At 28.8% G+C, this 27,672-nt stretch overlaps 1 protein-coding gene across 1 annotated transcript; it reads left to right on the top strand.

Moving 5' to 3' along the window:
• Positions 1-6,719: 6,719 nt before the first annotated feature.
• LOC147817078 (uncharacterized) lies at positions 6,720-23,985 on the top strand. The gene is made up of 6 exons (XM_087154622.1): positions 6,720-6,749; positions 7,633-7,676; positions 8,592-8,661; positions 15,519-15,559; positions 16,100-16,226; positions 22,949-23,985. Exons 1-6 carry the CDS (start codon positions 6,720-6,722, stop codon positions 23,717-23,719), a joined length of 1,083 nt encoding a protein of 360 aa, XP_087010748.1. The 3' UTR covers positions 23,720-23,985.
• The last annotated feature ends 3,687 nt before the right edge of the window (positions 23,986-27,672 follow it).

The following is a 27,672-nucleotide window of genomic DNA, read 5'->3' as shown; positions in this document are numbered from 1 at the left end:
TTATTTCATGTTAAATTTATTTCATGTTAGATTTAAAAAGTCTTTAACTCCAGATTTTTAGCTTATCCGGTGATTCTTTTAAAAGTTTCATTTTAGTGCCTTATTTTTTTTTAAAAAAAGATAAAATTGATGAAACCCAAAAATGTTCCTTATTTTTATTTCTTTACTTTTTGCGTTAGCAGAATATTTTTTTAGGAGAAATAAAACTTTATTCACAAATTTCAATCTTTATTGTATTTAAAATTTATTTTCAGCAGTAAATTATTCTAGATTTATAGTTTCTTCCTAACCAAGGAGTAGAATTATATCTAATGTTCGACTACAAAATTCTTTATCATTCCAAATGTTGTAGGATTATGAAATCGGGCGAACCATAGAGGGTTTCTTTGGTTTTCTTCATTGTTGTGCTGATTACTGCCATCGCAAGTCTTGCCATGCAGGTTGTGACAGTAACTTTTCTTTTCTTATTTGCGATCAAAATTAGAAAGTGTTAAACATTGGTTTTATCATCGCCGATGATAAAATAAACGAGACATAGCATTTTTACATACAGTTCAGTTAAATTCTAACAATAATATGCATTGCAATGTTCCATATTTTAATTTAAAAAAACTTTATTATTATTTTTTTCCATTAAAAGTGTAAGTTTAATTGAAACCAGGGGGGGGGGAAATAAACAGAATTCTATCACCGTTGTTACGTGTAAATTTACATCAAAATCTATGCATTGTTTTTTTTAATATTAAGTAAGAGTGAAACTTGCTCTGGCGCTAATTTTTCTGAAATTGGCGTAATTTTTTAAGTTTTTGGTAACCCTTTAAGATGACGTTGAATCTCGTTCAAAACAAACTAATTCAAGTTTGAATACGAAGTAAGTGTCTTTAGAATTCAAATTAATTTTTATATTTTATCCTATATATTTAATAGGTTCCTATTTTACTTAGTTTAAAAAATTTCACATAGAATCAACGAAAAGGATAATATTCGTCTAAAATATTCAATTACTAAGCATTATATATTAATATTCTGACATTACGTAATATTCAAACTTCATATCCTCATTTTTGAGAATGTAGATTTCTCAAATCTCACAATCCGCGAATAAATCTTGCATAAAATTATATTCTTTAATAGGTGTTTACATTTAATTTTATTTTATGAAGCTTACATTATTTCCTCTAAAATTTTAGTTTGTTTGTAGAAATTGGGATTTTTTTTATCAAATATACAATAATCTGATGAAAGCAGATACATTTAGAAAAATCTTTTTTATAGTCCTGAATATTTTTAATGTAAAGATAAAAGTATTTGAATTATGAAATTGTTCATGGAGTATGAATATACTGAAGTGTAGTAAAATTATGAGTGCAAAGGAAAAATAATTGTTCTAACAGCTTAGAATAGTTCTAATAGAAACATAATTTACATCCTTGCATTTGGGAATTTTATTTTATTTTAGAATTTGATGAAAGATACTTATAAATGCATACATATATTTTTATTTACTTTAATCATTATATTATGATTGATTTTTTTAAAATTTTTATTTATATAATCAATAGATTTTTACATAACTTATTTCCTATAAACTTCCGAAGTATTAAATAAATTATTAATTATTAATTGAATATAAATATAGCTGGATAAAAATTGTTAACATTATCTCTCAGAACCTTATAGGACATTTTTTAAGTACTGCTGACCTAAAAAATACTTCGCCCAAATGAAGTAACTTAGCAAAATGTGGGTCAGAAGTTATGTTTTTGATACACACTTTTATTAAACATATTTTTCATACTTTTTTTTATTAATTATGTGTTAATATAGGTCAAAATAAGTGACAAATATATTTACCGGTGTCTTTTTCCGTGTTAATGTTAAAATCTTCCAAACACAGCTCACTTCCATTTTTTTTTTTTAAATTTGCAGTTATTTAGAGATCTAAGAGAAACAGTTATTCATCTTAGAAATTTCTCTAATTTACAAAATCAGTTATTGATTACTTTTTGAATATGAATGGAAAAAAATTGGATTTGGATTTTATACTTTAATGCAATTTTGGATTTCATCACACGAAAAAAATTGTCGTGTCATTTTGGATTTTATACTTTAATCCAAATATAATTTGATATTTTAACATATTTTTAGGACATATTAAACTATTTTTTTATAAGTAAAAAATATCAAACTATATGCACCTGAAAAAAATCTATATAAGGGAGATCCCATGTTTGCCAAAAGGTTCATGACAATGAAATTTATTAACATTCTTTTTTTTTTAATCGAGAGAAAATGTTAATTATTTTCTAATACGATTAAGAAAAAGGAAACAACTTGAATAACCCTTGATAGAATGATTGGGTTTTCGCTTTACTGGAAGTAAATATTTGAGAGTCTAATCTTAAATATATTAATTAATTAGGGCAGACTTTATTTTACGCTACGAAGGAAGACACAAAAATGCTTTTCAATAAACGTATTTTGTACCGACTTTTGAACCCTCCATATATGGGAGGATCTGGAAAATAAGATTCCACTATGAAACAGATGAGTGTTAATTCTTAATGCTAAATTCACTTTTTTGCGTTTTTTACAAGATTTGGTTGAGTAGTTTTTTTCTTAATAATTGGTCTTTATTTCGCATTTTATTAAATTATGGTCACAAGGTTTTTCAATTGAAATGCATATTAATTTTTTATATACCTTTTTATACTTTGTAAGTAAAAATGCCAAAGTTCCAAATTTGAGCGTAAGGAGTCGAATAGTTTTCAAAAAAGAAAAGTTTATAAGTACTATATCATATTTGAAATGTTTCGTTCGATTTCGTTCAAATTTTGCATTTTGTGTCGGGGTTTGATTACGCAGGTTTTCTGATTTTGCATCTAAAAATATAAACTGCGAAAATCAAATTTTCATTTAGGGTTATGCTTTCGAATCATTAAGCTTGTGATGAAGTAGATGAAACTCGGATTATCGAATCAAAAGCAGAGATGCCAACTTGCTCCGGACAGCAAATACATATTTTAAAGTGGTAGTTTATCAACTGTGATTCTTGGTTTAATAAATTCAATTTAGTAGATTTTTACCCACCACTATTTCTAAATAATTTGTAGGCTTATATAATTCACCACTTTATAATACTTATCTAATGCTATGCCTTTTGACAAGCAAGCAAAAATAGTCAAATATTTACAAAATTTACTTTGTAGTTATTTACCGTTTCTTTAATTAATTTGGCGGAGCAGTTGGCGGCATCTCTGCAAAGTTATTGAAAGTGTGCCTTTCGCAATTTCGAAAGAGCAATTTTGTGTTAATTTTTTTACGTGTGATAGTTTTTTTTTACTGCCGTTGTAAACGTTGAAAGCTAAATTATTCAAAAACAAAAGTAAAACAACTAAAATTAAGAAAAGCAAAGATAACAGACATTATTTAAATAATGTAATTTTAGAAACTAGAAAATATGATTCATTGACAGATTTATGCCAAACAAAGGAAATCATAATTAAAAATTTGAACATAAAATATTCAGATAAAAAGGTGAAATTATTGATGACAATTTTTCCCCAAAAATTATGCAACAGCTAAACAAGATATTACACATGTATACAAGTGTTATAGAATATTTCGATTTTTTTTATGAACTAAGAATTTCAAATACATTTAATATGAACTGAAAAATATTGAATTAAAAACAAATTATTGTGATGAATTTGTAAAGCATTGGGTTTTTAGCTGTGCACATTGATCAAAATTTTCTTAATTCATTTTTTTTTTTATATGTACATCACTTAGGCCTTGGTAAAAGCTAAAATTCAATATTTAAACTTTTAAGGAAAAGAGAAGAAAAAAAAACTACCGCCGTTTTTCTGTGGCACTGCCCAAATAGTATATTGCCGCGATGACTCAGAGGATAGAGCGTTCGCCTTCCAATGAACCGGGGTTCGATCCCGATTATGGCTTTTGGATACGAATTCCGCATCCGGCTTGCATCGACCACAGTGCTGACGTGAAATATCCTCTGTGGTAGACAGCTCATGGGGTAGAGTCCCCTTGCCGTCAGGCGAACCGTGAAAGGTTCTCGTGGTCTTCCTCTCCATGTAACGCTAATGTGAAATAGTTCCATCAGAAGGTCCTCCACGAAGGCAAATTTCTCCCAATACTTGATCCAGGAGTTCCCTTGTCTTCGGGATTGGGTTCAAACTTACGAGGCTACGGAATTGAACATTCGTAGTCATAAACACAAAATTGAGCCATCAAGGATAACAGTTCTTTGTTTGCCAAGGCAAAATTTGTTCCCACTCAATCAACGATTTCAACAGGATTAATTTTCACCATCGACTAAGTTATGGCAAAATTACATAACTACTGTGACTAACTAATTCACCAGGTTTTACTCCAAATGAAAATTTAATGAAAAAACTACAGGAAGTTGCTCTTATAAAGTAAGCTGAGCTTGTGGAAAACTCGACATAGGCTAGTATGGAAAAAAAAATTCAGCAAAAACTTGTTTATTCAATACAAGATCGCTAATCTGCAGTGTGATTCTCAAAGACGATGCTTCGAAATATTTTCTCCATTTATAAATGAATTTTAGAGTTTATAACGAAATATTACAATATTTTACGTCACATAAAATTCTAATCTAATATTTAATTTTTCTTATAAAAATAAATTGCGCAATAATTTACGCTTTATTTTAAAAAAATTTTAAAATATTGTAAAGTGTGTAAGTTTGCCTTTCTAAATTTGAAGTTTAATTAAGTATAAAACAATATAAGAATCAATCTAACCGCCAAAGTTTTCAATTATTCTAATATATTTAAACAGAGTTGTTGTTAGCTTGAGTGTAGTGTCAGAGTATCTCCCAAAGACTTTCAAAAAACTGTTTCTTCAAATTATTTCCTTAACCTCAAGGAATATATTATAGTATAATACAACATTAATAATTTTAGACAGCTCATATATAATTTGTCGAAGCAATTCTATGATTGTCACTTTTATGTAATCTTAAAAACCATTTAATAAATTTTATTTAAAAAAATTGTTGAACAAAATTTATATACTGTTACTTTATAATTGCAGTTAATGATTATTTAGTCTAATTTATGCCCAATGCAACTCTTTTTAATTATAATGATTTTTGTAAACATATGTTTAATACTTTTTATTTTTTAAATATTTTTTTTCTTTGTTTCATAGCAAAATAGCACGTTTTAAAATCGCGATCTACATCCTGATTTGTTAAAAGCATAAATTTTACGGTAAAATTTGATGGATACCTGTTATGTTGAATATCATATTTTTTAACCAATATACTCCATTTTATGAAAAATGTCCTTTTTTACATTAATAATTATTTTTATATACAGAGTAAGATTTTTTTAACCTGTTTCAGCATTCTAAACTGTTTCATTTAAGTTTTAAAAAAAATTTCAAAATTAAGATCCGGACTTCGAAGATCGCACCAAACGCATAAAAATATTAAGGAGGACACATTTTTACGAATGGGATTCCTTAAGATTTTAAGAGCATCTCAACGCTTAAAATTTGATGGATTAATTATGTTATGTATTACATTACATAATAATGTTATGATGGATCTGATTTCTTTTCGGATAAAAGTTAAAACGAAATAAATATATAAAAACTGTTTTTATGATTTCGGTACTCTGAACAAAGTGATCATATCTCGAATACAAGCCTAAACTAATTTATTCTATTACTTTTTTCATTGTCAATGCATTTTATGACCATTATAATTAAATAAGATTTCCCACTATTTTTCCACTACAGGAACAATTCTAAAAGGTAAAGTTAAATAAAATTTAACTAAAAATAATGTCTAATTAATTAAAATTATGGAATTAAAAATATTTCAGGTTGAAGCAATTATAAATGATGATTCAGAAGAAATCTAAATTTGAAAGATAAAACTTAAAAAATATCTACGCAGTTGTAATTTTATAGTATTTTTGTCAATTTTCTAATAATAAAATAAATTCTTATTATGCTTAATACTGTAGTATTTCTCTACAGCGGAAAATTAGTGGTTAGATTTAAAGACGTTCTTAAAGAATCAAATTTACTGTATTTTGCGAACATTCCTTTAAAAGCCTTTGGAACCAAGTTGCAATTTCTTTCTTTTTTTTCTTTAATATTCTATTATTGTTATAAACTTGAGTCCTTCTAAATGAGAGACTATACATTGACTATAAATACTGACATTTTAAGCGAAAGTGAAGTATTTTAAGTGAAATGAAATTGAATTTCTGAAAAGTCTAATAAAACTGAAATGACATTTAAATATGAAAACGTCGATAACTATTATGGCTCACTCCTATAAAAACGACTTGGTACGCCTATGGATGCTGCAGTTATGCTTGTGATGATCTGGAAATGATTGAAAACTGATCCTCTGTTGAGATTTTAATACTCTTGCTAGTCAGAAAGCAGTTAGGATTCCGATTGCATTATTCCATCCTCAAGAGCAAGAAAGTAATTTAATGGAAACGCGTTGAAAATCAAATTATGCTGCAAACGCTCTTTATAAGCTGCCCATTTATTGCAACATTTAAAATAATATTGCGAACTTTAGAGCTATCCGTAAAAACTGTAACCATTTATGAGTTTAAAAATTGTATGACTATTTTATAAAAGGTGCAATAGGAATAAAATTTGATTTGAATGTTTTTTTCTTCCTTTTACAGAAAAAAATTATTATGGCAAATGTTGGTGATAAACGTAGAAGGGTAAGTTTTGGTACAATTTTATCTTTGTCATAATATTAAATTCTATGTTTTCTTTTCTTTCTAAAAACTGAATTTTACTCAATATTCAAATCGTTTATCTTCAGATTTTAATTGCTTTTAATGATTTTTAAAATAACGCAGAAAGATTGAAACAATAAAGGTGTCTGTTAGAAAAAAAATAGTCTTTTTTCTTAATACAATTTGTAAAGAACCTAATGAATGTTGTGAAATTATGGATTAAATTAAATCCGTGTGCAAAATTTAAAAGTCTCGTGCAAAATATCGCTTAAGAAACGCCCAAATAACGCAGAATAAACAAAAGTAAAATAAGGGGACCGAACTCCTCAACTTTTGAGACCCTATTTTTCCAGAACTCTCTTTCCGTGTTTTGATAATTTATCCAAAAAGTAGTCTGTTTAATTGTATCGGAATCCTTAACACAAATAACACAATAAATTAATAAAAATAAATAAACAAAAATTCATTGGCATATTTGAGGTCAATCCTTTAAACCACTAAGTTCGGTTTTTTATTTGTTGAAAATACGATTAAGTTGCTCATAATAAAATATTTTTTTCAAACTTTTTTGCATGGATTACTAAATTCTTGCATATTAATGCAAGAATTTAGTAATTAGCGAAAAGTACTTCATTTTGAATTTATGAGGTTGTCATGAACAACTTGCTTCCCTGAAAGAACATTTTTGGGGCCTTTTTGAAAGAAATCTTAAATCAAACAAATTTCAACCAGTTGACATACCCTAATATATGAGGTTCTAAGTTTGATAGATAATCTGTTTGACTATAAAACGTTTTTTTTATTTTTTATAACTCTAAAAATTTATTTTTCGTGCTTATGTTAATTTATTACTTTCTACTAACAGGATGAAGAAGGGGAGGAAAGTTCTGGTGGAAGCGGCGGATCCAAGTAAGTAAACTTTTTCTCGACTTAATTCACTGTCTCGACACTAAATGTAGTCCTTCATTACATGCACCAATGCACAAAAATTATTGTTCTTTAATTTCAAATGAAAAACTTTTCTACGAAGGTGAATTGCGGCATAAAATCTTTATTTTTTCTGCAATTTTTTTGATGGATCTAATATCATAGTTTAAATGGTCCTTAATTCGCCTTTCTGCTTTGGATATATTTGGGTTTTCGCTAGTCATAGTTTATAAAGTGGTCGAAAGTTTGGGTTTCTTAATGTTCCAACGTATTTCCCCATATTTTCAAACTTTTTGAAGTAAATCAAAGCAGTTGTGCACACAATAATTAACTTCATTTTTCCAAAGATAATCCCATGTAATAAATTCTTCTTCTTATTTTTTTTTTACATAATGGTTGAAAGATTTTTGAGCTTTGAGGCATTAAAGTTTTTGCACTGTTTTAAACTGTGTAATGTAAATTTAAAAATAATCAAATAGTATTTTTGCGAAATGAACATTTAAAAACTTTATTTTTCATATTTCATGACTTAGAAACTATTCGACCCATTGTGTTTAAAATTCATCATTTAAAATCGCAGTATTTACAATGATTTTTATCAATTTAATATTCCTAAATTCCTTAATATATCATTTTAATACCTTCCCTCATTTAGTTTTTAAATTGATTTTATACCAAATAGTATAAAGAGTCTAAGATGTTTAGATAATTTAACAGGCTTAGTCTTTACCAGCAATGTCTATGCATATAATGCATGCATGAGTACAAATAACTACACAATGTTTATTTTATTGAAAACTAAAAACTGAAATTATGTGTGCTTTGTAATATCATGGGTATTGACACGAGCTATTCTACTGATATACGATTCTTATGTTAGTATTTTTATTGTTTCAGTGTCCGCGCCGTGGGCAAGGCCATTCGTGTACTCCATTCTTCTAGCGAGGAAGAAACGCCCTCCCAAACGGTGAGTTCATTTTTCTATATCATAATCTATTATTTTCTGTTCTGCAAACAAAGTTCTTTTTTTTTTATTTACGTATTTGCAATCCCTCGAACAGTAGTAACTAACTGATTTTAAGTCATTTTTATTGTTTTTTTATTCCTATAACCAAAAAACATAATTTATATTTAATAACTATTCAGATTTTGATTATTTTTTAAAGCGTTTCAATAATTAAACTATAAAATGTTTAATGTACCAGTTCTTTCATAGTTCATTATTTAATTAACAAACTTATTAATTAAACTAAGTAAACTAATATTAATTATTAAAAAAATGCAAGTATCGCAAAGCTGTGAAAAGTATGTCATTTTTTATTTAATAGAAAGTTTTGCTGTAACTAACTCTTGGGTACTTGTCTTTTTAAACAAAAAAAATCTAAATAAATATTACATTAGATGCTTTTTATGAGTTCAAAAGAAAGCATAGCCTAAATTCCTTAATGATATTTGATGAAAATTTTAATTAAGTAAATTTAATATTATTAAGTAAAATAATTATAAGTAAAATAATTATACTTAAAAAATATTTAAAAAAAATATTTCTTTTTAAATTATTATAATTCCCATTTTTACTTAATAAGATCATACTTGGCTATAATTTTCATTACCAAAGCCTAGCTGGTCATAAAACAACCCCGAAATGCTTTAGGATTGTTTCATAATTCAAGTCCGCCCATTGGATATTCGTGCGCCTAGCTTTTTATGTTTGCTCTTTTTAAAGAAGTTCTTAAAATAGGGACATAAACTCATGCTTTTGGTTTATTATTAATTAATTCAATTGACATATATTTTGTAATTATATTTATGCATATTGATTCCTTGCAAAAAAAATAATTCTTATTAACTATTATAAGTCAATAGCTTAAAAAAAATTAACACATTTTTACATAAAAATTCTTTGCATTTATTAAGAGGTTAATTATTTTTGATTTTTGTTTCTTTTCCATTCTATTGAGCTTACAACATAACATAAGATACAATGCCTCATTTTCTTAAGTAGCAATATCAGATGCTTAATAAGAGCAAAATTGTACTTTTCGTAATAAAAAAAATTTTGAACGAAACTTTCGTTCAAAAATTTCGTAAAATCAGTACGAGGGTTATACTTGGATAGTTTTCGTAGTTGAGATATTTTTAGAGATATGTTTATTTTAAAACACTTTATTCATCATATTATCTATTATTTATTATTATTACATTCACTCTCTGCATCATAAAGATAATTAATTATCTTAATTAGAAGTTCCTTCAGGTCCCAGATTATCCAGGATGCAATTTTATTTTTTTTTAAATCAATAATCTAGGATAGATTAAACCAAAGGATGACTAGGCTTGAGGCCTCTCAATTTATGGGTCCTTAAAGTACTTAAAATCGTGAAAATTAAGGCACAACGTTAAAAATATTTTTCAACCTTTAATATTTTTAAATTTAATAAATGTATGAAAGAATAAAGTGCTAATAATCATAAGTTAATTTTTTTTTTACATTTTTCTGCGCCTAATTTTTTAAACGAATATTGTACATAATTTTCTTGCAAATCCGAAACGAAAACTTATTTATCGGAAGTTTACATTTTTGCTAAAATTTTTATAAATAAACTCTGTGCATACTTTAAAAGTGTTCAAAAATATAGAATACACCTAATTGCTTTATAAATGGCATTATATTTTTTTCACTTCTTTTTCTGTGTAATATTCTTAACAATTTAATTATCAACTTCAATTATTAAATTATATTTAATTTTAGTAATAAAAATGTAGCTTTAAATAAACCAAAAGCTTATCATAAAATAAAAAAGGAAGCACACACAGAGTTTGAAAAGTGAGTCCCAAATTATAGTTATTTCTATTACTCGGTCCTTTAAATGCAATCAAGTTAGACATAAAGACAACAAATTGGGATTAAATCTTGGAAAAATTACAATATGTAACTACTCCCGATTCGCACCGAGCACAGAGCTGACGAAAAAGATCATCAGTGGTTGACGAATCACGGGCTAGAGTCCCCTTGCACTAAGACAAACCGTGAGACGCTTCCGTGGTCTTCTTCTTATCCTTTGCTTTCGCATTAGGTTCAAAATTACGATGCTGCGGAGTTGAACATAGGTAGCCGTAAACTCAAAATTGGGTTGGCTGTTCAACTACGGTAATAAAATGAAATAAAACATGAAACTACAATTCAAAAAAAATGTGTAGTTCTTATTTCTCACATTCACCAGTTTTGTTTCGATTACAACTCAGGCAAATATTCTTTTACAAAAAAAGGTTTGAGGGATGAAAGAAGACTTTTAATTATCTTTTATGAAGATCAAGTGGGAAGAATGATATCTACTCATTTTTTTTACAAAAATAACGCTTGGAACGCCATCTGTTACATTTCAAGGATTGAAAAGTTTTATCAAATCTATAACGTGGAAAATCGGCTCTCTCCGAGAGTTATTACTCCGATAATTGCCGTGCTAAGGTTTGGTTCATCTTTTACTTTCCTCATCAACTTTCATGTATTCAACTCAGTAACAAATTTTGTGTGTTGTCTTAGAAAATTACGCATTTCAAAATTATGTAACAAATCACAATTCAAAATTTTTTCGACTATTATTTAAAATAATAAAAATAATAAATATTTACTAAACTTAATTTTTTAGATAAATGAGCTTCATGTGCAAAGATTTCTCAATTCATTTAAAAAGTTTTCGAGATAAACATAAAATTAACAATAAGGGGTCAAAACTTTGGATCGGTCTCCTGACCAAACTATGGGAAATATATTTCTCAGATTGCCTATATTTTGGGAGTCAGAAATACAAATTCATCGAAAGAAAGACATGTTTATTTAGAGGAATTTTGTTTCTGTGTCGGATTTTCGTAATTTTAAATATTGTCTACGCTTATTAATTAGCATGTTAGAGGTTCCTTCTTCGACCCATTAAGAATGAGTCCCAGAGCGTGAAAATCCAATCAATAGATCAAAAATTATTCTGAGTTGTTAGTTTTTTTTTTTTTTTTTTGGAAAAATTTTATCGAAATTTAGGGTTCTAGGAAGTTTTATACAATTGGAAGAAGAGGCATTAACTTATCTCCATATTAGAAATTTAATATAACTATACTCTAGCGGCGTAAATGACAAGAGAGAAATAGTACGTTGCTAAGCAACCAAGCTTTGAGGATAAAAAGGAATGAAATGAAAATTGAAGCCATTCTTCGTTTTTGTGTTAGCTCCGGTCAGAAAGGCTCTTTTTTAAAAAATTGTTAAAATGAAAATATCTGGAAGTTTCTTGGCAATTGTTTTGTTTTTAGTTGCCCAAAGCCAAAGATTGATTTCGTTTATATTTTCTTTAAAAATAAAATTTGAATCGATTTATAAATTATTTATAATTTTACTGATTTTATTCTGTATAGGCACAAAAGCTTTTTATGAGACATTTTTATTTAAGTTGTTTTTAACTTCTTTAAACATGAAGATTTTATACAAAAACCAAATTTTTCGATACTTCTTTTATTTCTTTATACGGCAATATTTCTTTTTTTTACAATTGAAGGAATTAGTGAATGTCACGTGACATTTTAAAAAGATTGAAAAATTTATGTTTAAAAATATTGTAAAATTCATTTTTTAAAAATCATTTCATTCTATTGAATACATGATTTACGTAGCTTTCTTTACATAAAGATAATTTGCAAATAGCATCTTGATGTTTTTATGCATTCTGAAACGGATCTTCATAAAATGTCGCTCAACATGTTCAATAGTTACAATCATTAAATATTGTTAATATGGTTTCTTCGCTTAATTCCTTTATTAACTATTCAAAACTTATTTAACGATTCTTACCGTCATTACATACATATATATCTGATACGATAGCCTCTATTTAAACAGAATTCGTGAGGTAACTTAAGAAACTGTAATAGTGGTAGCAAAACTAAGAAGATAAATTTATTTTATTACGGTTATATTCTCCACAGTATTAAATAATCAATTTGAATATATAACTTCACAGACTGGTAACAAAATCTTAAGTTTTGAAATTTTAAATTAAAAATAACTTCTTTATTTCAATATAGGTGCCACAGTTTTTTAAATTTTTTAAGGACCGAATGAACCTTATTGAAATAGTAATATACAAACATTTACTTTTTTCAATATAATATTCTGATCAAAATAATGATTTATAATTTATAATTTATGGTAAAAATTTCACTTCCGGGAAAAGCAAATCAGGGCGAAATGTATTTTCACGTTCCATGGATAGATGGTGTGAAACTAATAGAGTTTACAAGAGAATCTGCATTCATATGAACAAAATGAGATTCCCCGTTATCAAGTTGAGCACATCAGCTCAGCTTGATACTCGAGAATGGTTAGGGAAGTTAGAATTTGGTTTAGAATGGCTGGAGTGGTTAGAATTTTAACATTATCGAGATTAAATTTATTCGAATTTGTGGCAATTGATTTATCGTATTTCTTGTGAATGGACTTATCTAATGTGTTCCTTTACTCTAAATGACTCCTTTAGACCTAGTTAGAGCGCGCTAAACATTTGCTTCAAACGTTACCATTCTCAGAGCTCGGTGGAAAATAATGACTGTCCTCATGAATGTTCAAAACATGTCGACTTTTATTTATATTTTTTTACGATAATGCAATTTCTCACTTTATTTTTGGGGATTATTCATTTATGTCCCCCTGAAATATTTTATGTGATATTAAAATTAGTTTTAGGTAAGATAATGGCTATGGCTCATTTGGAACCTCCTAAAAACATATGTAATTTATCAAACTTCCTGAAAAATTCTAAGCAATACCTTTTTATTTGTTAATTTTTTTAAAAAATATTTTTATTTTGTTTCAATTATTTATTCATTTATTTATTTTTTTACTGCTTCTCTGAAAAACATTTTTTAGGATGTTAAACAATTCCGCCTACAAGTAAAATTTAAAAAGTCTAATGAATTAATGGAATGATCCCTCTCCCCTGGAATCTAAGTTAAGTAGTTACAAATCAATTATTTCGAACAAGTTATCGTCTTCCTGCTAATTCGAAGTTTTTGGAAAATATATATTTTTATTCATCGATTCTTAAATCTATCGTACAAATGTTTTAGTGCATGCTTAAGGACATATTTCAGTAGAATTTATATTTTACCCTTTATTTTATTTTTTTGCTTAAACAACTCAAGTTATATTAAATGTATGAATAGAAAGGTAAACCAGGCTATTTTTCCTCGTTTTTCCTGCAGCTCTCAACAAAATAATAAAATAAGTTTAATTTCCAATAATTTAATAAATTTAATTGTTTCTAACTGTTTCAAGCAATTAAATGTAAGGTTCCAACAGATTTCAATTATGGGGTTAATTAAATCATTGTCACGTTTCAATTGAGCCTAAAAAAAACTTTAACATGTTTATCTTTTTACGGTGAAATAAAAAAACAATTTCTATTTTTAATACATCTTTTTAATATTCTTAATATATCATATTGTATCATTAAGGAAATTCTAAAGTTGGAAAAAGAATAATTTTTTGAGATGATGATTCTAAAAATAGCATGGTTTTGGAATCTTTTAATATTTTCTTATTTTTTGTATTTTCTGTTTAACAAAATAAGACAAATCAAGCATTTTTCAGATATGAAAATATTTTTTTGAATTTTGCTTAAATTGAGAAATAATAGAAGCAACTTTTTAGACAAATTTATTGAACATTTGAAAAGTGCAACTATCTTAAAGTTAGTGAGCGAGAATAAGTTTAAACTACAAAATATAATTGTATGTCCATAATTTTTTGAAAAACAAAACGAAAAATAAATGCTGTGCATACACAAGCATTTATTTTTCGTTTTACTTATTACTCGAATTATTACTTAACTAACAACATAAACAATAAAAAAGTCAATCTATTAATCTTCATTTTTCAAAAAAGTAGTATGCATGGTAAATAGTCAGCTGTTTTAAATAGAATAAATTTGATCAGCGGAATATTTTTTAACTTTTTAACAAGATTTAATTCTCGGCTAGATGACAATAATTTTAAGTTTTCTTTCAATAAAAATTTGACAATAACTTGAAAAGGAATTTTACTTAAAAGGAGAATTAGTAATTAAAGTACTAAAACAATTGATAAGTATATGAATGGAAAATTAGCGTAGCGTAGAAAATTATGAGAAATGTTAAAATTTAATTCAAAATTTTTTCATTTCCAATTAAATTATATTATAAAAAATAAAAAACAATTATTATAAATTATTTTTGTATGAAAATATCTTTGTGTAAACTGGTTTTATGCAATTTTTTAATTGTTTAATTAGATTTAAGAACTTAAAATACAGCAAAAGAAATTAACATTAAGGTGTCCGAATCTTGGATTGCCCTCTTCACCAAAATAAGGGGAACATAATTCCCAGACAACCCCCTATACTTTGAAGATCCAAATATGTAAAAAAAAAAAATGTTTATTTAGAGAAAGTACGTTTTGTTCCCAATGTTCGTCACTTAATTAATAGTTAGCACTGCAGTATATTAAAGGACACCCCTAGGAACCAATAAGTTCGTAAAAATTTGATCATTAGAACAAAAGCTATACAGGGCGATATCTTTTTTTTTTTTTTGCTTACATTACATGAACCGTCCTCAATCATCATGTACATTTATAATTCCTATTTAATTAACTAATTCTAACAAAAATAATTTTATAACTTGTTGCAACAACTGAATAAAATGTACTTAAGAGTTTAATTTTCTTTTTCCCTTTTTAGTAGTAAAAAAATAAACCATTAAAGGATTTGCATAATTATCTAATAAATTTAAATTATATTTCAGGAGAGGCGCGTCAAACGCTTTAAGAAGAATGTTGTGTACAAGTAAGTAATCATCTGATTTATTATTAATATTATGTCTGATTTATTATCAATTATTATTAATATTATATCTGATTTATTATTAATATAATATCTGATTTATTATTAATATAATATCTGATTTATTATTAATTTAATATCTGATTTATTATTAATGTTGGAAACATTGAAACTCTTAAAAATCTTTTTAGCAAACATTAACTTTTATGTTTTTAATGCCGATTCGCATGGTATATTCCAAAATTATTATAAACTTCAAAGTTTATATTTTCTGAGCATTTTTATATTTTAATTTCAAGTTTTAATTTAATATATTTTAATTGAACTTAGAAGTAACCTTCCTATTGGAAGATTTTGAAAATTTCGTATAAATAGAGACTCTGCATGCTATAACCTTAAAATTTTCACAATTACTGAGGGTTCGTTTAATTTTACCAAGCTCATAATCCAGCATCGTTAAGCATGAATTTTTCTTATGTTATTAATAATTGAATTGTCACAATCCTGACCATGTATTTTAACAGAATGTAATTTTTTTTTCAGAGGTCAGCCCCCCAGTTCAGAATCCTCTTCGGATTCCAATGTTGATGTGCAGTTGCTGGCTGCACAAACAGCAACAATTGACCGCGCCTGTGTCCAGCGCATCACAGCGGAGCGGAGACCACAAGCAGTAAGTTTTTTTTAGAACTTTATCTCTAGGACAATGGACAATTACAGTCAATTTTTTTAAAAATTTTAATGCATTCAGAATATCTCAATACTCCCAGAAAACAGTTTATTACTCTCCTAAGAAGGCTATTTATATAGTTATTTTAAATCAAAAAACGCTTACTTTCGCTCTCACTTGAAACTGGGAGTCACGTGATTATTCACGAACTGACGTCACACGTGTCCATCTGCCGTTCACTTACAATCGCTTTGCTGTAAGAGCCAATGCGTTCTTGCTTTCGTTTGAATTTTCGTAATTAAATCCAACTATGTCAGATGGTCAAAAACTATGCGTATAAAAAATTGCTCCCTAATATCACTTAATAAAAATGGGGGTTTAATACAGGCCCGGACTGGGATCTAAAATCAGCCCGCGGAATTTACAGATATTGGCCCTCTACTTCACATAAACACCGCGTGCGCGAAGTGTACGCGGCTCCTAATGTATCACTTTTAGGCATTTTTTACTTATAAATTCTCATGAACGTAAGTTCATTTATCGAAGTAAGAAAGTAGACAAAAATTGCTTAATAATCCTTCATAGAATATATTTCAGTTTAAAATATATGGTTCTTATGAGGAAACATAGATTAATAAAATCAAAAAGAAGGTGAAAGATGAAGAGTAAATAAAAATATTTATTATACTACACATGCATGAATGCTTTATATAAATTTTTTTTTAAAAATAGATTTAATGCTTCTTCGAAAGTCATTAAATTAAAATTTAATTTAATGACTTTTGAAGAAGCTCACTATTTTTTTCCAATTTATTTATTATGTCGTCGCTATCTAATGGCATTAATCGATCTTTTTCTATTGCCATTACCATGAGAGCATTCAAATTATCCGAAGAAAAAGTACTCCTCATTTGATTTTTAATTACTTTAAATGGGGAGAATGATCTTTTACAAGCCACCTGACTTATTGACAATGTTAGTAAAAATTTTGATGCTAGACCAATTAAATTATAAGAATTGGTCAATAAATTGAATCTCTGTAATATCTTGTAGCAACAAATAACACAATTTTTGCACGCACTGCGTGTCTCACATTTTAGACTTACTTCTTCTGTTTCCAAAGTAAAGTCGTTATCATCTTCATTTGAATGATCTTCTCTGATTATTTTATAATCTTCTAAGTCTGAATTTTTCAGTTTTTCCCAATGTGAAGCTAAATTTCTTAGTTCAATCCGCAAATTTTCACCTATAGCTGCTTCGTCAAATTTTAGCAAGAGTTTGCTTAACTCATTTAGTTCGCCAGATTGAAGCTTGTTAAAACGTATTTCAGGGAAATGTTTCGGAACTAGATTGGACCATTTTCCATTTTCGGGAAACCGGCGTTCCATTGACGCTACAACTGTACTGAAAATAATGTTATGGACGTTTATCTTAAATACAGTGGTTTCCTCATCAAAAACTGTTTCATTCGACGCTGTCTCACCCGGCATCAATTTTCTTTTCTTCAATCTTTTTTGTGGAAACTTCAGTTTCTTCAAATTCCTTATTTGCGCGAATAATAAAATCATGTGTAACTTTTTGTACACCTTCAAAATCTCTCACTATTTTTTTTTAGTTCTGAACACGTTTGTGATACCATTCCAAAAGCTTTTAAGATTTCTAAACCGGAGGTTTGCAAATATTGGGAGAGCGGTGTAGTTAATTAAAATATTCTTGAGAATATTTTGGCGGTGATTACTGTTTCATATTTGCAAAATGATTCTAAAAATATTTTTGCCTTTGCAAGGATATCTGGTTTGAAATTTAAATTTTGTTGTATAGTTTCTAAACTTGTAATCAATGTGACATATAACGGCTTTATAGTTGAATCTCAGTTTGAAAATGAACCAAAAATTTTCTTTAATGCAGAATCTTTGGACCACCAACGTGTTTCTTCAATAGTTGCAAGACTTTTTTTATTTCCGTGATTGTTACTTTGTTCCTAGATGTTCATACGTTGGTAGGATTAACAGAAAAATACTGCGACGCAATTTAGTAAACTGAGAAACGATGCACTTTCAATTAGTGCCTTCGTGGTATCTCCTAAAACTAAATTTAAGACATGTGCATAACACCAAACATGAATTTGACCAGGGGACTCTTTTGAAAGCCATGAAGAAAATCCTTTATATTCACCTTGCATATTTGCAGCCCCGTCAGTTGAATTACCGATGCACTTTGTTATATCTGTATTACAAGACTTTAAAACTTAATCCACTAAAGAAAACCTATTCTGTCCTGTTGAAGATTTACACTCTACAACAGCGAGAAGTCTTTCATATACATGATCGTCTTTCACATATCGTACTATAATTGAGCATTGATCTTTGCATGAAATATCCTGTGTTGTATCTGCTTGTAAAGAAAACAAACCAGCTGCTTGTACTTCCATATTAATATTCCGTGTTATAAGTTGTCCTATTAATTGAATAATTTTATTAATGGTGAATTTGGACAGAAACGTTAACAAAGAAACTCCGTTTTTACTCTTTTGTGACTCGTGAAGGTCTTTACTGCTCTCAATACAATCTTTCAAATGGGCTTTTAAAGTAATATCATATTTGCTAAGATGAACAACAAATTCCAAAAAGTTTCCATGATCAACGGACATGTCTTCCAGAGTATAGGCAGGCAGCTTCTAGCTTATCGCCTCTGTAACTTAATCCTCATTTCCCAATAAATTTAATAATATCTGTTATTCGTTGCAAGATTTCGCTTCTTTTCCGTACTTGTGCTCAATGTAAAGACATTTGATTGCAGAATAGCAAATTATCAAGATTTTCTTTATCTCTTAAAAAATATGCTTCAGCACAATTATGGTGTGAAACACTTCGCTCATGTTCATCGACTATGTCATGAACATGCCTTCTATCTTCCATGCCTCGTAAAAACGGAAATGAACCAACCCAAGGTGAAGCAAACACTAAACATACTGAACAAAACAAAGCATTTTGTTTGTCGCTATATGTCAACCATTTCCTATAAGAATCATCTTTCCGATACATTGCCTTTTTTAACACAGGGTCACTGACGTCTTGTTTCGGATGATACTTAAAAAATAAATCGAGTTGATTCTTTTCAGTATGTACAAAATAATTAAACGAGGGAATTAAATTGCTGTCTTGCTCAGTTTGTAGTTCGATTATAGCAAGATCAGAGGCGTTACTCTTAATGTGCTTTTGGTCAATTTCTGATCATCCACCTGTTGCTCAATTTCTGATTTATGATCATTTTCCTGTTGTTCAATTTCTGATCATTTTCCTGTTGTTCTTGATCTCGATATGAACTATATTAGCAACTTCTTCAGCTGCCGCCACTGTTTCCTCCACTGCATCATTTGATGTAGAGGAGTGCGATTGCGGACATGCAAAGATCAGTTTAACACATTTTTGGACTTCTAAAAGATTCTGCTTCTCCAATCTTTCTGCGCCTCCTTTTACTTTGCGCTTCTTGTTTTTATCCATTACTCGGTCACCAAACTCAAGACCAAAGTGAACTTTGATTTAAAAGCCGCTCCTCAGAGTGTTGATCAAATTTGACGCCTTCTTTTGTTATGTAGGAACTGAAATCCAAAAGGCTAAAAAAGTTACATAAATTCTTAAGATCATTTCGGTAAGAATGTTTGATAAAGATATTTAGAAAATTTAAAATGTCCGCAACTGAGGAATTCACATTCCCAACTTTATTTTGATTTAGACTAGAGATCCCTATTTAAATACTTGTGATGTTCATGTCCCTCTCAACGTCGCAGGAAAATTTTAAAGAAAGTACAATTTAAGAATATGATTTTTATGTATTTTAATACAGAATTCTAACAAAATTGAAAAGACTTTTATATTTCTCTTGTATAAAATAACAGACATTTATCTTTAGCAGTTTACAAGATTAAGAGCCCATTAAGAATAGCTGTTTCATAAAAATTCCTTAATTTTCCAATCAAAATATGAAAAAATATTGTATAAATAAATACAATATGTATTAGTCAATTTGCTATGCAAACAAATATCAACTTTATTACTATTTTTACTAGAAGACAATGAAGTGTTTAGTATATTCAAATATTATTCAAATAGGTATGCTATTGAATTATGAGGTTAAACCAGTTTTTACTTTTAATGTTTTAGTAGGGTACAAATTCGACAATAGGCCCCCATAACCCCTTCGTCATTATAGAGCCCCTTTAAAAGTCCTTAGACCTATTGGGGATCGATACCGATCCTGTAGGAAACCCCTGGAACTTAATACCTATATAATATAGAAATAAAAATTAAAAATAGGTACTTACCAAATGGAATTTAAGAAACACACAAAAGCAAATAATACATTATATCAAAATTCTAGTGAAGAGTCACACACTGTAGAAAATTCTACTGGATAAAATAAAAGTTCACGTTTGTGCAGCACAAAAAATAATAAAGAGAATCTTACACAGCACTAAAGACTCACAGTCGGGTATTTATTTATTCGATTTTATCATGTGTCAACAACGACATCTAACAGGATCTCCAGGAACTAATTTAATATTAAGTTATAAAATACAGTGTGATTCAGACCATGCGTGCCACCCATTTTTTTCGAGAATGGAGCGAATAATCGATTTGAAATAAGAAATCTAATAACTAAATCGACCCCAAGGAATTCAATAGTGACATTGTTAATTCCCGCAAGTAGCCAGAAGTACCGGAATTCGAACACAACTTTGATTTTTTAAATAGAAACCTAAATCTTATTCGGCATTATTGGAGAGAGTTTTTGAAAAGTAATAACTTTTACTTAAAATATTTATTAATATCTCTTACTATTTTCCAAGATAATAGATAAGGAAAAATACATATTAAATAGATTTTGACATATTCACTAAAAAAAAATTTTTTTCGTCATAATGTCTAATAGCTTCATTAAAACACATTTGTGCTTTTCTTCCCATGTTTTATAAAAATTGAAGCGATTTTGACAATTCAAGTTAATTATTTTTGTTTAAAAATTATGAATTGAAGTAAATAATCCGAATTTTTTCGTATCTATTATCTTGAGAACAGTAAGAGATATAAAAAAAAATTTCAAGTAAAAGTTACTTTTTTTCAAAAACCCTCTCCAATGATGCCAAATAAGATATAGGTTTCCAATTAAAAAATCAAAATTGTGTTCAAATTCCGGTACTTCCGGCTACTTCCGGGAATTAACAATATCACTATTGAATTCCAATTTGTCGATTTAGTTATTAGATTTTTTATTTCAAATCGATTATTTGCTCCATTCTCGAAAAAATGGGTGGCACGCATGGTCTGAATCACACTGTATATTAAAACAATATTATTACTACATATATATGTTATTTAATATTATTATTATTTGCGCAATATTATTTGAAATTCATGCAATGTATAAATTTTTTCTTCGCTCTGGTGGCTCGGCCCAACCTGCCCACAGGGTATTTGCCAGATCTGCCTATTGGAAAGTCCGGGCCTGGTTTAATATAACGTATTTTTATAATGTTAAATTTCAATGGTACCCACTGAAACATTGTTAATAGTTTACGAAATTTTCTAGCTCTGAATATTTAAGATTTTTTAGTTCAATAAAAAAAGTGTGTGCTATTGCTTATTAAATAATGCGTTATAAATACAAAATTACTTCGTTTTTTTTTATTTAACCATATTAATCTTAATTTTAATGTATACTTCAAATTCATTTCGAAGACTTATTTTCATCTTAAGTGAAAGAAATGTTGGATCAATTTTTTATGTAGAATAATAAGTAGTTTTAGATTTTAAAATGTAGGAAAGCTTAAGTTATTGATAACTTTTATTTATTTATTCTAGCGTGAATTCAAAGCATGTAATTGTCTTCAGCCTTTTAAAAAAACTTGTGATCCCAGCAAAACTTTCAATTCATTCTTTCAACAACAAAAAATTTGAAGTTAAAAGAAAAAAATTTATTAACTAGATTTTATTAACTTTATTTTAATTGCCTTAATCTATGCTGTAAGAGTATTTGAAATCAAGCATATGCATTCACTTAGTTCTTTATTACAGAAACAGAAATTAAATTTTACAAATGCATATAAGAATAATTTTTCGCCATACCAAAGTTCCTATTTACTCAAAGAATAAAAATATTGAGAAAAAATTTCAACACATCAACAAAATTATCAACATTTTAATTATTTTAATTATGATAAAGAATGTGATATATATAGAATGTAAGATAATATAGATGTAAAGAGCTGCATAATCATTTCTTCAGATATTTTAGTGATAAATAACAACGTTTGAAATTTTAAAACCTTTCTTTCATTTTGCACACACTCTCAAAACCGTAAATTTAATTCACAAACTTTTCACTTATAATTTACAACATTACTTACAAATTTAAATTTTCATACGATATACGTTATACGTGATATCAAAACTAAAAGAGCGTTGAAATAGCCTTAGCGGATGGAGACGACACGTTTCCATTCGGCACATGTGACGTCATAACCAATCAGGGATCGTTTTTGATTGCATCACTCACGGAGGCCTTCTGGGGCAATTTAAATGTTTAATAACTAAATAAATTAACATTTGCCGGAAAAAAAAATCAGATTTTCGGTTTTAGGAGAGAATTTCCAATAAGTTAGGTATGAAAATAAAATAAAAATATGATGTGCTGTAATTGTTATTTATGATTGGTTTCTTTTTCAGGCGGCATTCTACGCCTCATTGGCTGGCCCCTCGGGAGCTGGCTCTTCTGGAGCTGGCCCTTCAGGGGGCCCGGTACACATGAGGGATATTTCGACGCAGAGAAGCTCCGTCACTCCCGCTCATGGCGGTGGACAAAGGTCATCTCTCTTGCGGACGCCGCAGAGGTTGTCTCTGCCTCTTGCAGACAGGGGGAATCTTTGTGATGCCTGCAGAGTGGACCTTTCCGTCATACGGGAGCTTGATGAGAGTCTTTCTCCTGGACGACATGCATCTCTCGATGACCTGCGCGAGAGGCTAAACACCTCTCGTCGTAACGAGGCAGCTGCCCTTGAACGAGCTGAAAGGGCAGAGCGGGAAGTTGAGTATTTGAGAAACCAGCTGGCTCTGGGTGTGGGAGGAGTCGGGGTTGACGATGGTGCGGTAAGTGATGGACCTGGTGGGAGAAGTGGTCAAGATGAAGTGAGGCAGGTGAGCGAGCCAGATTCAGTTCGTGGCTCAAATCCCAGCCCTTCGTCTTCTCCATCTTCACCTGCCAGCAGTTCACCTTCTGCACCTGTCCCTCGAACTCCAACACCACCTCCCCGCAGACGTCCTAGGAATCCTAGGAGTACCCAGCTTGCCATGCTGTTATCCGATTTCTCGTACTCGGCCCCGCCGTCTCAAGGTCAGTTGGACGATGCACGTCCGGTGTCTGCCAGACTGCGACGTCCAAATCCCTCTGTGGTTTACCGTGAGCCAAGGCTGCGCCCACTCCGCCGCCGGAACAGGTGAGTCTTTTTTTTTTCCATTTTAAAAACTCCAAATAGTAAAATTAAACTTTTTTTAATGAGGGTGCTGAATCATAAATTACTTACATTTTAATTACTTAAATTAACTATTTTTTTTTTCATTTTCATTTTTACCTTTGTCAAAATTCTAAGCAAACATTTTTTTTTTAATCAAATGAACATTTTTTAATTGTTTAGTAAAAAACCTGACTGATTTAAAATGCAATATAAGTTTTTTAGGAAATATTCTTGTTTACTAGGTATTTGATTTCTCGCTTATACAAAAAATATTCTTAGAAATCAAAATTTAATTTTTTGAGTGATTAAAATGTAAGTAAATTTATGTAAATTATTTTTCTCACATTTAATTCAAAATTAATATTATGATTAACTTATAAATTTAACGATTCTTTATTGTGTCAATCAGGAGGAAACCATCAGACAGTATGATAAGGAGCTTAATTTTTACATGCAGTTTAGTCAGTGGTAGTAATAAAAAATTTTTGCATTTAAATTTTTACATTTTTTAGCTTAAGAATTACTATGAAAAAATGTTTGATTAAAAAAAAATTTAAAGTTTATTGATTTTCTTTTAAAAGACCTAGATTCAGCACCTTCAATAGTGAACTTTTTAGGCATTTATTGGTTTCCGTTTTTTTTAAGAAAAGGAAATATTAGAAACAGTTTTATAAGTTTTTTCTATAATTGTCTCCATTTAGTATTTAGCATCAGATATATGAGCAGCGAATTTATTTGTATTAAACAAAAGTGTTTTAAAGAATCCTTACAAATGCCCTCAAAAGAAATTGAATTATTGAAATTATTGACCATTTTCAGATGTCACGTAATTTATTTCACTCACACAAGATCCCTATTTAGCTTTTTTGAAGTATGTTGAACAGTCTTACTTTCCTTAAGTTTATTCCTTCATGGAATTTTTTACTACGAAGCATTGTTTTATATTTATTATGTTCTCGTTTGTTTACATTGTTTTATGTTAATCTATCTTTTTAAAGTATTCATCTCGTGAACATTTTAAGAAAAAATATAACGTAAAAAATAAGTTAATATCAGATTTTTCTGAATTAGAAATCTAATATTTTAAAACAGAAAACGACTAAATACACAAGTGTAGAATCAGTAAATGTAAATTTTTTTTGTCCAAAACTAAAATCAAGATTTAAGAAAAATTGATTTAGACAGTTGTTCACTACTACTGTTATTTATTTCACTTTTGGTACTTTATGTAAAAAAAAGAAGAAAAAAAAACATGTTTCCAACATTGTTTATTCTCACAAAGAATATTTCATGAAATAATGAATTTTGGAAAAATGTGGTCTCCAGATGGAAACGAAGCTTTGCACGAAGTTTTTGTTTTATTCCAGTTCCTTACAACTATGTAAAAAAGCAAAGAAAAACTTATGAAAATGAAAAAAAAATTTTTGGCTCATTAAATATAAAACCTAATTTTTACAAGCTCTTGCTAAAGAGAGAGGGGAAAAATAAGTTGATAACGTAACACATTCAAAATGGCTGGTATTGAACATACGCTTAAAATAATAGATTCAGATTATTATTAAAATCGAGGGGCTTAATAAAACAGGATTGCATTAACTGAATGAAATCTCTTGATCAAATATTGGCATTCACTATTTCTATATAAATTTTTTTGTCAACATTTACCGATTTTTAATTGCAATAAATTTTTTTATTCTAAATTCGCTTTTACAAATTACATGCTTTTTCTGGATAATACTTATTCTCACGGATTTAAAAAGAACTTCATAAATGAAAAATTTTTTTATTACTTTTGATATCCATTTAATATTTTTAAATGTATTTCAGCCAGTCAAATTGTTTTAAAACAATCTTGTTTTAAGGAGATAAAGGGCAAGGAAATGTTATTTTAATTTTTTTTAAAAAAAAAATAATTCTAAGAAAGAATAGATTTTTGAATTTAACATTATTTTTCAGTTGCTTCAATCTTTTAAAATGGTAACAGAAACTATGTAAAGGTTAAGTACCGTTATACTTTACAGTTAGATAAATATTCTAAAATATATTTTCCTTATTACCAGATGTTGAATTGTAATGAAAAACTGATTCAAGGACAACCATAAAACTTTAAATGCTATTTTATATATTTCAATATAATATATTTAATTAAATTGAAATATATTTAATTAAATTGAAATATATTTAATTAAATTGAAATATATTTCAGTACACTTAATATTCCTTTCAGAAGCAGTCATGTAAATTAACACATTCATTTAGCTTGTTAAAAAAATGCATAGCATTAAAAAGAAAAATGCTCTGAGTGAAACAAAAAAAAAATTTCACTCAACAAAAAAGAAAAGAAAAAAATTAACAAAATTATTTTTGTCATAATATAATTTTCTCCTTTTTTTGAAAAAGAAAAAAAATATTTGGAGGACTCTAGTCCTTTAAATAATGTAACTCTTTTTCAGTTTTGTTACAAAAATTGTTAGACGAAATAAAACGTCTGTATTGATGAATGTGATAATTTCTTCCGTAGACTCTAGAATTTTTTTTAAATTTTCTCTTTCTATAATTTTAATTTTTCTTCAGAATATTTTTAAATGGTTTGCATTTAGCTTCAGAAAGAAAGTTTTTCTAAACATTGCACAATTTTGCAACAAAAATTATTTACTTATTTCATTATTTTTTTTAATACATGACTTGCAAACAATGTCATTTTAATAAATGGCTTTTGACTGCTGTATAATGTACATATGTTATATGAGAACAAAATGTTAATTGTTAATTGTGTTTATTGAGCTATCAAGTTTTTAAAATATTGTATTTGCCATAGCCTTTTTTGCTATCTCTAAGAATGGCTTCTCTAACTTAATTTCAAGAATTTTGTCTTATTTTGTTAATATTTATTGTTCGATAGAAAAATTAAAAGTTTCCATTTTTATCTAAATGTTCACTGGAGGAGGTCAGAAGATAACAGGGATTGAATTTGGTTCGAGATCAGGTAATGTTGGTGGTTCGCCTGGATCTCTTTCATAACTTATATATGAACATTTCATATAAGCTGCCCAGTTGATTGATGAACTGTTGATTGAATGATAAATATCAATTTATCATTGTCATTTGGTCTTTGAAAGAAACATTTTAGGCGAAGTTTGTGGCCCTGGAAAGGAAAGTAGCGTATGGCAAAATTTTTTTAACAGTTATCTCTACAAAACTTTTAAAGAGCCCTGCATCGCTCAAATCATTAAAGCATGCCATATGAGATGGCTTGGAAACCTGAAAAGATTAGATGACTCCAACATTGCAAAGAGGCTACTTGTCAACCCTTTGGCACCAGGAAAAGAGCCAGCCAGGAGGTGGCTGAGTTACAAAGAAAAACACACTTGGTGTGCTAGCTGACAGAAACTAGACAGAACTGGCAGAAATAGTGTTAACTGACAGAAACTGTGTTAACTGACAGAAACTGTGTTAACTGACAGAAACAGTGGTCTCAGATGGAAAGTGATGACGGAGCTGACCAGGATGGCCCTGGTCTCTTCTGGGCTGTAGTGGCGATGAAGAAAAATTGATCGATTCTTCAATTACCATGAGATTGCACAGGTTCATTCCTGTAAAATAAAGCATGAGACATTACCATCGAGTGAATTACGATTCATGATGTAAAAAACAGGAAGATAAGACTTGCCAAGGTGGAAGATAAGACCTACCAGGTGGTGGCTGAGTTTTAAAGAAAAACCCACATGGTGTGCTAGCTCACAGAAACTAGACAGAAACAGTGTTAACTGACAGAAACAGTGGTCTCAGATGGAGAGTGATGACGGAGCTAACCAGGACGGCCCTGGTTTCTTCTAGGCTGCAGTGCCGATGAAGAAAAATTGATCGATTCTTCAATTACCATGAGATTGCACAGGTTCATTCATGTAAAATAAAGCATGAGACATTGCCATGGAGTGA

Source organism: Parasteatoda tepidariorum, chromosome 1 (genome assembly GCF_982258835.1).
Source record: "Parasteatoda tepidariorum strain Cologne lab strain chromosome 1, Ptep-v5.0, whole genome shotgun sequence".
Taxonomy (NCBI): domain Eukaryota; kingdom Metazoa; phylum Arthropoda; class Arachnida; order Araneae; family Theridiidae; genus Parasteatoda; species Parasteatoda tepidariorum.
The sequence above is the reverse complement of the archived record's forward strand: the minus strand, read 5'-3'. Positions and strand labels throughout refer to the sequence as shown.